Raw genomic sequence first — 14,683 nt, forward strand, 5'->3', positions numbered from 1 at the left:
TGGTGACAACTTCTAATATCAGAACATTTTTTATTAACAATGATTTAGGATTACAATTGTAGTAATTGTTCATATTGTGAAAGCTTGGCAGATATGCAGTTCTGATATATCGTACATTGTCATAGCTAACATTACTTGTCACTTACTGTACAAACAGAAAAGAAATCAATGCAAACTCACACTTTTTGACCTTAGATCTGGGTACAGTAAAAGTAGTTAGCACAGTGCAGTGTTGTTTAGAGTATCAGTGTCATCACGACACCAAACCCTACCAAGCTGATCACAATCAAGCACCTGAGCGCTTGGCTACCATGGCGCTCACCTAATGTAAGTCAGTCAAAGCTTTGCTTTCATGCACACACAAACACACATATACACCAGCCTGGAACAGTTAAAAGGTTACTAAGGTCTGCAACAGGCATGCAACAGGTTTAAAATATTCATGACAAATGAGAAAGATATTAAATAGATGGTTTCTTTAATAAAATACGTTTGAGAATGACATTCAATGGTGGTTTGAAATGATATTGCTGCTTGATACATACAGTACTTCATCAAGCACTGAGCAGAGTAGTTTAGCATGAGTTATTAGTAGGACTTAGTTCAACCCGTGTCTTACTAATAACCCCAGCATACAGACAAACCCCTTACAAGTTATTATCAGTCCAACACGGCTGTTGTGCTACATTCAAGTTGTCAACAATCACTACATGGTTACACCGAATGTAGACTACCACAAATGGATGGATTATGTCAGGGATAATCAACACGGTGCTCTATGCGGTCTATGGAAAACAATTAACGACGTGGAAGGTGTGTTTCATGACGCGCTACAAAGAGCGGCATTGACCTTCCACGGAGTCACATTATTTTCCAGAGAACGCATAGAGAGAGCACCATGTTGAATATTCCTTTTGTACCATGGCTAAAATGTCAAATGTTCCGCTAGATGTGTGTTCATTTTCCAGTAGAAATGTGTTTTATTAACATCCACTGAAGTTGCTAACAAGCTTACTAGAAAGCTACGGTAGTTGTCGTAGGAACCAAACAAACAGACTTGCTAGTTTAGCTAACCAAACCCATCAGTAAGTTACTAGCTTGCCATTATGAAAATCTAATTCAGCAATGCTAATAAAGTTTTCCATTCGACTTTCGCTTTCTAAAAGCAGCTCAAAACGTAAGAATTAACTATAGCCTTTGAATTCTACCGTGCTGATATACTGTGCGTTATAGAGAAATAATGCACGCTCTAGAATGCTCTTCAAGCCAATCAGAAACAAGCATTCAACAATACCATGGTATATAGAATATAGGCATCCACCCAATAATACACAGGAGAGGATAAATGGTAGCAGACACATTGAGTATAGGACATGCTGTAGTTTAGGGTTAAGGAGGTTTATTTTATTTATTTAACCTATATTTAGCCAGGTTAGTCTATTTTTCAAAAGAGACCTGGTTTAGGTGTTAAGCAGGAGTCCATTACGTATAATTTTATAGGAATTAGAGCTATAGGTATGCAGAGTTCAGCCAACTTGTCAGGCATTTTGGCTCCAAACGCACCAATGACTACCAGAATAATGTTCTTGAAACGTTTGGTGCCATTTAAATCTGACATCTCAAAGAGAGTTGGATGTGTACACATTACCTATGGCTCTGATGGGGATGAGACAGAGGTTGGTAGGAAGAGGTATATCTGGGTTGGGAGTTGGGAGGGGTTAGTCTACTTCCTGACCGGCGGAGGGATCTTGATGTCCTGACCCTTCTCCAGCTTCTTCTCACATTCGATCAGGTAGTTGACGCCGTCCACCACCGTCTGCACTAGCTGGACCTGATCACAGAGAGCGACAGTGGGCGTGTTAGCGAGCGACTGCATTGCAGACTCATGACAGATCTCACAACATTAGGTAAGGGGTTTAGCATATCAGCTAAAGCACATCATATGATATTGGCCTAGCAAGCTGATGCCCGTTGGCACAGTCGTGGACGTGGCACACAACCAAAGCCTGCGCGTGTTTGAGATCGACTGCATTGTGGCCAGACAGTGGCCAAATCACTTATCTACGAATGATCTTACATCCCAAATAACTAGTCATTATGTGATCAAGTTTAGTGATCAGAATTCTAAGCCCTGCTCAAACTAATCCCCTCAATCATGTGGACAGAGAGATTGTGGAGGGTCAAAAGTTCTCTCTCTCGTTCTTGCTCTCCACGTTTTTTTTCACCCACTACGGTTTTCTATTCTTCACTCTCTCAAACTTGCCCTTCCATTCCTCACTGATTGGTCCTGGAGAGCTGCAGTGTGTACAGGGCTTTCATTCCCAGTGCTGTAATACCTCATTCAACTGATCAACCACATCTTGACTAGCTGAATCATGTGTATGTGTCAATGCACAGTGTTATTAGAGGATCTACCCCCCCCCCCTTCTTACCATGCATTCACCCATCATACAATCCATGTTAATAATCCCATCATACAACCCAGGCATGACAATACTGATGAGGAGTCCCACCGTACAGAATAGTGATGTGTACACGAGTCCCACCGTACAAAATAGTGATGCGTACACGAGTCCCACCGTACAGAATAGTGATGCGTACAGGAGTCCCACCGTACAGAATAGTGACGCGTACAGGAGTCCCACCGTACAGAATAGTGACGTGTACAGGAGTCCCACCGTACAGAATAGTGACGCGTACAGGAGTCCCACCGTACAGAATAGTGACGCGTACAGGAGTCCCACCGTACAGAATAGTGACGTGTACAGGAGTCCCACCGTACAGAATAGTGACGTGTACAGGAGTCCCACAGGAGTACGTACAGAATAGTGACGCGTACAGGAGTCCCACCGTACAGAATAGTGACGCGTACAGGAGTCCCACCGTACAGAATAGTGATGTGTACACGAGTCCCACCGTACAAAATAGTGATGCGTACACGAGTCCCACCGTACAGAATAGTGATGCGTACAGGAGTCCCACCGTACAGAATAGTGACGCGTACAGGAGTCCCACCGTACAGAATACTGATGTGTACAGAAGTCACACCGTATAGAATACTGATGTGTACAGAAGTCACACCGTATAGAATACTGATGTGTACTTGACTTATGTCTCCCATCCAGACACAGGAGAGGGTTAGGGTTAAACACATGCATGACAGTCTCTCTCCTCAAGACATTCCTCAAGCCTTCCAGTGCAACCCATAGCTGCATCTCAATAGTCTAAAATGGATTCCTCTCTCATATTCTTTCATTCACTTGACTGATGGGTAAAGTGAATGGATTTGCTACACTCCCCCTACCATCTGTAATGGGTAATAACTTTGACTTGACTCAAGCCTTTGGCTCCTCCTACAAGGAGCGGAGGCTACTGAGGAATGTCCTCAATCTCGATCCCTTCTGGGAAAAATTTGCCCGGTCGTACCAGTTGTAATGACCAAGTGAATTTATTTTGCATGGCCTTGTAATGTAGCATACGCCATTTTAAACAATTGAGATGAACCCAGTAGCTGTGTGGGATGACATTTCTCCTAGGTACAGATCTAGGAACAGTTTCCCCTCCTTCTAAACCCAACTGAAACCATTAGTAGTAGTGGGGGGAAGCATGAAACCAACCCAAGATCAGTGTCCAAACCTAACACCATGTATTCCCCCTTACCTCTGACTGGCCCAGTCTGTCCAGGTTGGAGATGTCGAAGGTGCTTCCCACGGCTGCAGTGTCCACTCCCCCGGTTCCTCTCTTCTGCAGACGCAGGTTGTCCAGGATCTTAGTGAAGCGAGGGTCCTGCAGGTTTACCAGACAAGAGTCACTTTTAGTAGACGCCCAAACAGAAAAACGGTTGGAAAATGGACAGATACCATCTCATCGCTCGTTTACCCCTTTTTCTGTTACGGTGTACCCTAACAAAGAGAAACATTCAGAAGACGATGGGTGGTGGATGACTGGCTCGTGGGGATCATATTGGTCCCTGGTTTAAGGGTATAGGTCTCCTTCATGTCCTACCATGGAGGTCTGGAGTACTGCTGGTTTTCGGTTCTACCTGATCATTAATTGAACCCACCTGGTGTCTGAAATCTAAATCAGTCCCTGATTACAGGGGAAGAAGGGTGAAAAAAAGCAGTGGAACTGGCTTCGAGGTCCAGATTTGAATTTAAGGGGTTTGTGTATTTAAGAATCTGTATTTGGAAAATCCAAAGATAGCCTGTGGGTTGGGAATGACATCGGTGGCAGGTAGCCTAGCGGTTAAGAGCGTTGGGCTGGTAACCGAAAGGTCACTGGTTCCAATCTCCAAGCCGACGAGGTGAAAAATCTGTTGATGTGCCCTTGAGCGACACACTTAACCCTAATTAGTTAACCCATGTCAAAGTAAAATCCTTGTTGGGGCTGATTAGATGTTACCTTGCTGAGCTTGGGCAGGTTGACGTGTACTCCAGCACGGAGCCCAGTGCCCAGGTTGGAGGGGCACGTAAGGATGTAGCCCAGTCTCTCATTCCACATGAACTCCCAGCCTTTCTCCTGGATCAGCCTCTCCACCTGAACAAACCTTTCACTTTAGACTAGATGGAAAAACATTCGATGACAACTTTATTTGTCTTGCATACATACACCGGCAGCCACATAATGGTGTGTGTGTGCGTGCGCACCTCTTTCAGGCCTGTGCAGAAGCGGTCAAACACTCTCTTCATGTTGCCTCCCTTCTCCATAGAGATGACTCTGGTGTGATCCTCTTCATTGATCCAGATCAGGAAGGTCTTCGTGTTGTTATGCCTGGGTTTGGTACAAAGGAGTAGCGAGGGTTGAAAACACAAAACGTATCAATACTAATTTCAAACTAAATAAAAACTACACAAAACACAATCTTAAAAATCAATACTTGTGTAGTGCTTCCTAATGCCATGGGATCCCAGCGCTCCCACCAGTGTACGTAGACTATTTTAGAGGAGCTGATCACGATCGTTGATAATAAATGCTTTTCCTAAGAGGATTTATTTAATAAATAGAAGGTTCTGCTTCTCCTTTCTGTCGGTAATCAGGTTTGATCCGGGTGGTCCAAAAAGGAGCTCAGAGTATTCCTCAAAATGAGTTAAACTATTTATACATGACAGAGAGATCATTTCTCCATCCTCTATTGCACCAGCTAGAGTTAAATGTCCAGGTTCCATTTCCCATACGTTATAACTTCATTGAGGTGATGGTGGCAGTAGACAGTATTGCCACATACGCAATAATCAAATTGCATTGTAATGGATACAGTATTTCCATATAAGCAAAAACGTTCTTGTAATGCAATGAATTATAGACAATGGCATATTTGCCCCATTGGCCTCCTGAAAACAATTAGAGAATTGAATGAAGTAATGGATAGGTCTGAAGCCAGGAGAGCAGAGAGAAGCATGAAAGGAGGAGAGAGCTGTCCGAACATTTTTAATTTAGAGCCCTGAGGATGAATTATAGAGGAGAGGCTGGCATGCTGTAGGGGGGTAGAGAATGGCTGGAGCAGGCCCTGGCAGGGTAGCGGTTGGCATCAGGCTATTTCTGGGCACCAACTGAAACTCAATGCGGAGAGGGCATTGTCTGCATCACTAATGTACATCTAAGGCTCAGTCTACAGGAGAGTCTATGGCTCAGTCTACAGGAGATACAAGCTAGTGGACATTGTCACTTTGCTAGAAGATAAACCTCCATAAAGAAGAGTCCTGGTGATGTGTAGCACCAACTGTATGCAAATAATAACTAAGAGACAATAATCAAAATCACCTCCCACCGTTATGACCACTAAGATTCTGTATCTATAACCAACAGGTGCTTACCAGATACCGCGTGCATCTGGCCAATCGCGGGCCATCCCCGAACAGGTCAGCAGAGGGGACACGGGTTTATCGAACAGGAAGTGGTCCTGTGTCAACACAGTAGAGACAGGAAATGCTGTCTTAATGAAAGGGGAACAACATCAATGCCTAACAAAACATATCTGCTATTGTTTCCCTCCTGTCTTTTAGGTCTTCAAATGGATTGGCATCCTGACTCACATCAATGAGCTGCTGCTGCTCCTGGTCTGTCATGTGGGTGAGGCTGTAATATGTCCCTGCCAGGTCCCCCTTCAGGCCAGCCAGGGCGTCCACCACCACCTTCTCCACCTCCCGGCGCTCTGCCCGGGTACACGCCGGGGGCAGGCTCAGTCCCCTGATGCTACGGCCAGTCCTGACCCGCGACGACAGCACATAGCGCTCGTCGAATTTGCCCGACTTGAGCTGACATACGGAGGGAAACAGAAAAATAACGAATGGCGTAGCTATAGTAGTAAATAGTATGACAGTTAGGCCTATTATCATTAAACCGAAAAGGACATTTGTGAATGACCTACGCTCCCCAAAAAGCTAAATGGTTGAAGTCATGACATGATTATTGATCCTACATTAGGTTCCTTTGATATGTGATTTGTATGGCATATACAGTAATTGACATTCATTGTAGCATATAACATATCATCGCTGTTTGACGAAAACCTTGTGACATTTAAAAATGTTTTTATTTAAAGCAGTAACTTCCCTCAATGTACTCTGAACATTTAATTTAAGCTTCTAGTTTCAGAATTATATGTTCGTTGAAGAGAAAATATGGTCATTTGTATTTGAATTCCTGAAAGGTTTCTATTTGGGGACAAGAGGTTTTCATCAGACAGAAACGACATTCATGTAATATAACGTAATGAATGATTAACGTTCCAATCTGCACAATCGATTTACTGCCTAACGATATAATGTTAGCGGGTATCACTGATTAGTATAGCGTCCAGTGAGTGAATTTGTCCACTTTCTAATGTTAAATATAGTAGTATGCAACACCTAACATGGTCTGTGTGTGGTGTGACCAGGTAGAGATAGTGACGTCAGGGAAAACTCAGCTTAAGGACAGCTCCACCATTCAGCCAGTTCTAGAAATCTCACTGATGAGGGTACATTGGCACCCTATTCTCTATATAGTGCACTAATTTTGACCAGACACAGCACATACTGTTGTTTTCAGATGTATCTCTGTACCTTGCTGGAGTCCAAGTCAGTGGGATGGGTCATAGTCTGAGGGTCGTAGCCATTGTGCCTCTCCTTGATGACCGGGTCAAGGAGGTCTGCAAACACCTGAAACCCCCCGTATCAAAAATGTCATCATTATACAGTCTCTCATTTGGTTAGGATTTATAGAAAAGGAAAGGGTGATACCTAGTCAGTTGTATAGCTGAATGCATTCAACAGAAATGTGTCTTCCGTATTTAACCCAACCCCTCTGAATCAGAGGTGGGGCTGCCATAAATCAACATCCACGGCATTGGCACCCTCAGAGCAGCGGGTTAACTGCCTTGCTCAGGGGCAGAACGACAGATTTTTTACTTGTCAGCTCGGGGATTCGATCCAGCAACCTTGCGGTTTCTGGCCCAATGCTCCTACCCACCAGGCTACCGGCCGCCACCTTGTAGACTACATTAAGAGAATCACTGTCACTTACAAACTATTAGACAGGCTTCAGTATAGTATTGTAGTCTAGTATGATTTATACTATACCATTATGAGTTGGTGTAGTCTCATAGCAAGCAATGAAACTGATGACCAAAAGATGTGATCCCAAATGAAGGTCTCCTCTATCCTAAAACCAACACCCCTCTGGTGCAGTGGTAGTTGGTCTCAGTCTGAAATGGGACAGGGTGTGCCTGTTCTCCATTGTCAGATTGAGTGGCTGGGATTGTAATATCACATGTGATCAATAGACCACTTGCTCATGTCAGAAAGTATCAAAACCCAGAGAGTTCTCATTCATTCTTAATGTAGCTGACATAAATGTAGCCAATAGACTAAATGGGCTTTTTATGGCTTTATGAAATGTCAAAAAGGGCATCTATTTAAAAAAGCAAACAATGAATATATACAGTGCATTCGGAAAGTATTCAGACCTGGATTTTTTCCACATTTTGTTACATTACTACCTTCTTCTAAAACGAATTAAATTGTTATTTTCCCCCTCATCAATCTACACACAATACCCCATAATGACAAAGCAAAAACAGTTTTAATTCTATATTTTTTTTTAAATGTAAAGCTCATTTGAGGATGAGGTCCAGAGGGGACATTGGATCCTCTCCTCCAATGTGCTTTGTAAGAGCGGTGAGGAACTGAGAAAATAGACAGCTTATGGCTTCCCCCTGATTTTTATTTATTTATTTATTTTAAATATATTTTACCTTTATTTAACCAGGCAAGTCAGTTAAGAACACATTCTTATTTTCAATGACGGCCTGGGAACAGTGGGTTAACTGCCTGTTCAGGGGCAGAACGACAGATTTGTACCTTGTCAGCTCGGGGTTTGAACTCGCAACCTTCCAGTTACTAGTCCAACGCTCTAACCACTAGGCTACCCTGCCGCCCCGATGAAAACTATACATCTGTCATCTGCATTCAAGACTTCTAACTGCTGCCTGCTCTGACCTCGTAGGACTCCTCATCCCCTGCCACCATGCCCACGGTCTTGATGAAGGGGTGCCCGGGGTTGTCCACACCAGTCTGGATGGCCTGGTCAAGAGTGTAGCCATTGGGCGTGGCCTTGTCCACCAGCTTGGCATAGATGGCAGGTGTCAGGTGGCTGGCCATGCAGTTGTTGTGCTTGCGCAGGTCCGGGTAGTCCGCACTGTCGGGGTACATTAAATCATGCGGACAAAAATGGCTAAATCATTTTCTTTGACAACCACAAGGATAATAAAATAAATAATATATATAAAATATATATATAAATATATATTTAAAAAAAGCTGTATAGGAAACACCTGATTGATGACACCATTATGATAATTACTGCCTAAGACTCGCTGCAATGTAGCTTAGGCTACTCAATAGCCAACAGCTACAGTGATTTCCATCTATCACTCTGTTCTAGCCTACCTGTGCTTTTCTTTTGACATACCAGTGCATGCGCGCTATGTTTAGCCTATACCTATCACAATGCGCGGTCATCACAGACACAGCAGTGCAACCATACATGCTACAATCTGATCGCAGCAGACGTCGAGCATTCGACGACTATGCTTTGGAAACGGAATATCCTATATTTCTTAATAGGCCTATGCGTTATGCAATCGGTTTGTCCAGTTTTGCATTTTGCCTCCAGCATCTTCTCTAATCGGTTTTGCGGTAGATTCTGCCTATCATAAAACCATAAAGCAGAGTTTTAGCCCAGCCCCCATTCAAGCCAAATAAAGAGAATCTAGATTAATTCTAGACCATTCCAACATGGTTCTGAAAAAAAAAAACTGTCTCTCACCAAATAATTAATTAGAGCGTATCAATGTAGTCTACATATTGTTGGCAAAACATTCCACCAGTAGACCATGCATTCAGAGAATTATCATATTTATATTTCATCATTAGACATAAAAAAAACATGAGGCGGACTATAGCTTTAACATTTCGTGAATAAAACAGGCCTAGGTCATTTATCATTTCCACAGAAAGTAAGTAAGAAAGAACCGATTCGAAATAGCACATTCATACAATGCTGCTGCTAAAATAGTCTCCAGTTTTGACAGAGAATTCAGTGCATGTCAGCGTAGACTATTACTCATGTATTATTGTATCTAAAACAACAGGTCTACAGAATGACAATATTTCGCCCTTGAAATGGCTGGACTGAATGTCCATATAGCGCAATAAAGGGCGTCGTGGGTTACCTGGCAGGGTACACTCTCCGTACTTGCGCTCCGGCGGTGACATGTTCACGGTTGAGCAGAAAGGCCGCTGTCAAAGACCCGGCTCCAACTAATGACATAATGCCCACATTTCGTTTGCCGGACAAAATTCTGGCGAAGTTGTTTGCCATTGCTTTATTTCCACAGTTTCTGAGAGGTAGGGATGGATGAATGGAATGTGAGCCTTGGTGATGCTACGAGTCTAAAAGGAAAGGAGGAAAATCAGAGAGGATAAGATGAGTGAGACTGGAGGAGGAGACCGACGCGTGGAGTGAATGCTGATGGATCCAAGTGAATGCAGCAACAGACGAAGCGGCTAGACTAGGCTATACAGCATTTGCTGAAGTCCGTGTGTATTTCACCCCTCCTTTCAGAACGCTCTCAATTCCCATACACGCCAGCCTACTTAATCCAATGTTGGACAGTAGTTAGTCCCAGTGGAATTAGTTGTATATATTTTTTTTTCCATTAAATTGTTATTACAGATCGACAATTGAATTGTGTACATAAAACACTATTGAATTGAGAAATATTAAATTAGAAATGTCAGATTAAACATAATACATTTTGTCAAACTCAATTAGAACAAGTAGGCTCCCACACTGTTCCCTCTAAACTGCGCACTAGCCCCGAGACTGCCGCGCGCGCACTAGCCCCGAGACTGCCGCGCGCGCACTAGCCCCGAGACTGCCGCGCGCGCACTAGCCCCGAGACTGCCGCGCGCGCACTAGCCCCGAGACTGCCGCGCGCGCACTAGCCCCGAGACTGCCGCGCGCGCACTAGCCCCGAGACTGCCGCGCGCGCACTAGCCCCGAGACTGCCGCGCGCGCACTAGCCCCGAGACTGCCCGCGCGCACTAGCCCCGAGACTGCCGCCCGCGCACTAGCCCCGAGACTGCCGCGCACTAGCCCCGAGACCCGAGAGTGGTTTCTTGTATCAACACAAAAAACATTTTTTATCACCTGGTCTGAAGGACCAGTGGATAAACAGGTTAATGTCCAGTCCTGCACGTTTCCCCCCCCTAAAGTCTCTTGGAATGTCGTCTCACTGAACACCACACATTGACTTCTAGTGTTGGCTGAATGATAGAAAAGCTATTTCCATTTTAAAATGTTATGGGATGCATTTTCTCCATTGTTTTTGATGGTAGGTCACTATGTTAGGCATACATTATGATACAATATGCACAGTATCCTACTTGGCCACTGGTAGAACTAATTTAAAGCGAGTACAGCCTCAGCGTTGGAAATTTGCGCTTTGACGTTTTAGAGGGAACATTGCTCACGGACAAACGTCCTATAACTAGACACCCAAGTAACAACGCGACGCGTTATGGGTGCGTGCAGTAACGCTAACGGTTTAATCCTTAAAAGCCAAATTAGAACAACTCGATGATACTCTTGGCATTTTCTTAATTGGTTTATCAAATTATTTTATCAATAGGTTGGAATATGACAAACATTATGCTTTATTAACCCAAACCAACAAAACCTATAGAAGGCTATTGGCGTTTGCGCAATTACAAAATAGTCTAGTAGGACCAGTCAGCATGCATCGCAGGAACCAGGAATTTAGAAAGACGCTCTGGCTTTTTGCAGGCACCAAGGGCAACTATAGTGGCTAAATATATTGCTTTTGAGATACAAAACGTTTAAAAGATGCACCCTATTCAGCCATATGCCTAATTCAACTGAAAGGTCAAGGCAAGATTGTTGCAATACTGTATTCTGAGGGAGACTTTTAGGTAGGACTATTTAGCAGGGGATAATTCAGTGATCAAGACATGAAATGAGGAAATAGCAAATTTATACGTTATCTGATCAAAGTTCACAGGAGGAAATTATGCAAGAGAAGTTTCTTTATACAGGCATTTACCTTGCAGGAGGAATGATTGCATAACATATGCATTTGCATTACAATTTAGCAATCAGCAGTCTCTTATGTGGAATAATTTTGTAAAACAGCAGTCTACTACTGAATGACAAAACTGCAATAAATAATACATTGTTAAAAATAACATGGTATGGAAATTGAGTTAACATTCATGGCAAACCAATAATTAAAATGTGTAAAGCATTTATACATTGTAAGTTTTATGTGACACATTACAGATGTGAAATATATGTAGGATAGTCTCACCTTGTTTCAGCTACTGGATGGTACTGCCCAGTGATGCATTTGGCAGCCCCGGCAGACCTGTGAGGCGTGGTGGCTCCTTATCTCCCTTAGAGTTGATTGTGCCTACACACATGACTAACACCTACCAGTTAACCTGAGACACACACACAGTCTACGAAAACAGAGTCGACCAAGGTCCGTTTGCGTCGCTCACTAGAGTTGGAAGATAAAGGGAGATGTACTTTACAGCTCTGACCTTTGAACAGGAAAGGGTGATTTCAGAGTTAGACTATCAGGTGCCTTTTATCAAATATACCTGCTGATAAGGTAAGGACAAAAAACACACAAAAAAACACCGACAGGTTTACTGCCCATCCACTGGGTCCAGTGATGGAGACTGAACTAAAATTGTTATAAATAATAGGCCTAACTTGTATCTTGTTTGAAAAATTGTTACAGGTACAGAAATTAAAACTGGTAATGACAAAAAGTGGTTCAGAACATACAGTTGAAGTCGTAAATTTACATTCACTTAGGTTGCAGTCATTAAAACTCGTTTTTCAACCACTCCACAAATTTCTTGTTAACAAACTATAGTTTTGGCAAGTCGATTAGGACATCAACTTTGTGCATTGACACAAGTCATTTTTCCAACAATTGTTTACAGACAGATTATTTCACTTATAAGTCACTGTATCACAATTCCAGTGGGTCAGAAGTTCACATACTAAGTTGACTGTGCCTTTAAACAGCTTGGAAAATTCCAGAAAATGATGTCATGGCTTTAGAAGCTTCTGATAGGCTAATTGACATCATTTGAGTCAATTGGAGGTGTACCTGTGGATGTGTTTCAAGGCATACCTTCAAACTCAGTGCCTCTTTGCTTGACATCATGGGAAAATCAAAAGAAATCAGCCAAGACCTCAGAAAAATAATTGTAGACCTCCACATGTCAGGTTCATCCTTGGAAGAAATTTCCAAATGCCTGAAGGTACCACGTTCATCTGTACATACAATAGTACACAAGTATAAACCCCCTGGGACCATGCAGCCGTCATACCTCTCAGGACGGAGACGCGTTCTGTCTCCTACAGATGAACGTACTTTGGTGCGAAAAGTGCAAATCAATCCCAGAACAACAGCAAAGGACCTTGTGAAGATGCTGGAGGAAACGGCTACAAAAGTCTCTATATCCACAGTAAAAGGGGTCTTACATCGTCATAACTTGAAAGGCCGCTCAGCAAGGAAGAAGCCACTGCTCCCAAACCGTCATAAAAAAGCCAGACTACGGTTTGCAACTGCACATGGGGACAAAGATGGTACTTTTTGGAGAAATGTCCTCTGGTCTGATGAAACAAAAATAGAACTGTTTGGCCATAATGACCATCGTTATGTTTGGAGGAAAAAGGATGAGGCTTGCAAGCCGAAGAACACCATCCCAACCGTGAAGAACGGGGGTGGCAGCATCATCTTGTGGGGGTGCTTTGCTGCAGGAGGGACTGGTGCACTTCACAAAATAGATGGCATCATGAGGCTGGAAAATTGTGGATATATTGAAGCAACATCTCAAGACATCAATCAAGAAGTTAGAGCTTGGTCACAAATGTGTCTTCCAAATGGACAATGACCCCAAGCATACTTCCAAAGTTGTGGCAAAATGGCTTAAGGACAACAATGTCAAGGTATTGGAGTGGCCATCACAAAGCCCTGACCTCAATCCTATAGAAAATTTGTGGGCAGAACTGAAAAAGTGTGTGCAAGCAAGGAGGCCTACAAACCTGACTCAGTTACACCAGCTCTGTCAGGAGGAATGGGCCAAAATTCACCCAATTTATTGTGGGAAGCTTGTGGAAGGCTAAAGTTGCCCAAGTTAAACAATTTAAAGGCAATACTACCAAATACTAATTGAGTGTATATACATTTATATAAACCCACTGGGAATGTGATGAAAGAAATAAAAGCTGAAATAAATCACTCTACCATTCTGACATTTCACATTCTTAAAATAAAGTGGTGAACCTAACTGACCTAAAACAGGGAATTTTTACTTGGACTAAATGTCAGGAATGGTGAAAAACAGAGTTTAAATCTATTTGACTAAGGTGTATGTAAACTTCCGACTTCAACCAAATCTAGTTTGCACGATGACTTGCATGAGTACCCTTGCCGGAAAACTAATGACTAATTTTATTCCCCAGAGCTAACGCCTAGGCTTTAGATTATGGCCACATTGAGATTTTGTGTCCGTAAAAATCTGTATTGAGCCAATAATTTTTCAATGGAAGTCATCGGTTGCTGGATGAATGACAACTAACATGATTGTTTATGCAAATACACACAATATGTTCGCCTTTGTTAAGTATGCAATTAATCTGAAAAAAAAAGTAGATAATGATGTAGGTCTATCCCCATGTAATTTTTGATTTCCTCCAAGTTCATGCGTCTCAGTGTGGCTTAACCTTCAACCAAATAGGCACAATCTTGAATAGTGTAAACAACCCAGAATTGATACCTGGTCAGTCACATACTGAACATTCAGTGATCAATGAACATTGGAGGGAGATTCTAATGATAAAGAATGTTACTTATATATTTTTAATAAACACTAATAATTGTGGTTTTAGTTTTTCACATTTTATTTAATTCAAAAAACCATATATAATAAGATATTTAAGTTAACTATTTTATATTGTTTCGTGAATAGGTATTTAAAATACTTTAAAATATAAAATCGACCACAAACAATCTTGAAATATTGATATTTAAAGATTCAACTTTTACACTATAGCCAAAAGTATGTGGACACCACTTCAAATGAGTGGATTTGGCTATTTC

The 14,683-nt window shown here is 42.5% G+C and overlaps 1 protein-coding gene across 1 annotated transcript; it reads right to left on the reverse strand.

Annotated features, from left to right (window-relative positions):
* Positions 1-461: 461 nt before the first annotated feature.
* LOC112222194 (creatine kinase U-type, mitochondrial-like) lies at positions 462-11,977 on the reverse strand. The gene is made up of 10 exons (XM_024384881.1): positions 11,870-11,977; positions 9,713-9,932; positions 8,478-8,676; positions 7,044-7,139; positions 6,033-6,254; positions 5,814-5,899; positions 4,647-4,770; positions 4,402-4,536; positions 3,661-3,786; positions 462-1,831 (listed from the first exon to the last, which is right to left on the reverse strand). The coding sequence occupies exons 2-10, from the start codon at positions 9,859-9,861 to the stop codon at positions 1,724-1,726; spliced, it is 1,245 nt and encodes a 414-aa protein (XP_024240649.1). The 5' UTR covers positions 9,862-9,932; positions 11,870-11,977; the 3' UTR covers positions 462-1,723.
* Positions 11,978-14,683: the final 2,706 nt, after the last annotated feature.

The sequence above is a fragment of the Oncorhynchus tshawytscha genome, linkage group LG01 (assembly GCF_018296145.1).
Source record: "Oncorhynchus tshawytscha isolate Ot180627B linkage group LG01, Otsh_v2.0, whole genome shotgun sequence".
Classification (NCBI taxonomy): domain Eukaryota; kingdom Metazoa; phylum Chordata; class Actinopteri; order Salmoniformes; family Salmonidae; genus Oncorhynchus; species Oncorhynchus tshawytscha.

Excerpts from the sequence above, each read along its gene's own strand:
- LOC112222194 (XM_024384881.1), bottom strand. The coding sequence starts at position 9,861 with ATGGCAAACAACTTCGCCAGAATTTTGTCCGGCAAACGAAATGTGGGC. Across the intron at positions 4,771-5,813 it reads CCAGATGCACGCGGTATCTG|GCATAACAACACGAAGACCT; the intron begins GTAAGCACCTGT and ends TACCAAACCCAG. Across the intron at positions 1,832-3,660 it reads ACAGACTGGGCCAGTCAGAG|GTCCAGCTAGTGCAGACGGT; the intron begins GTAAGGGGGAAT and ends CTCTGTGATCAG.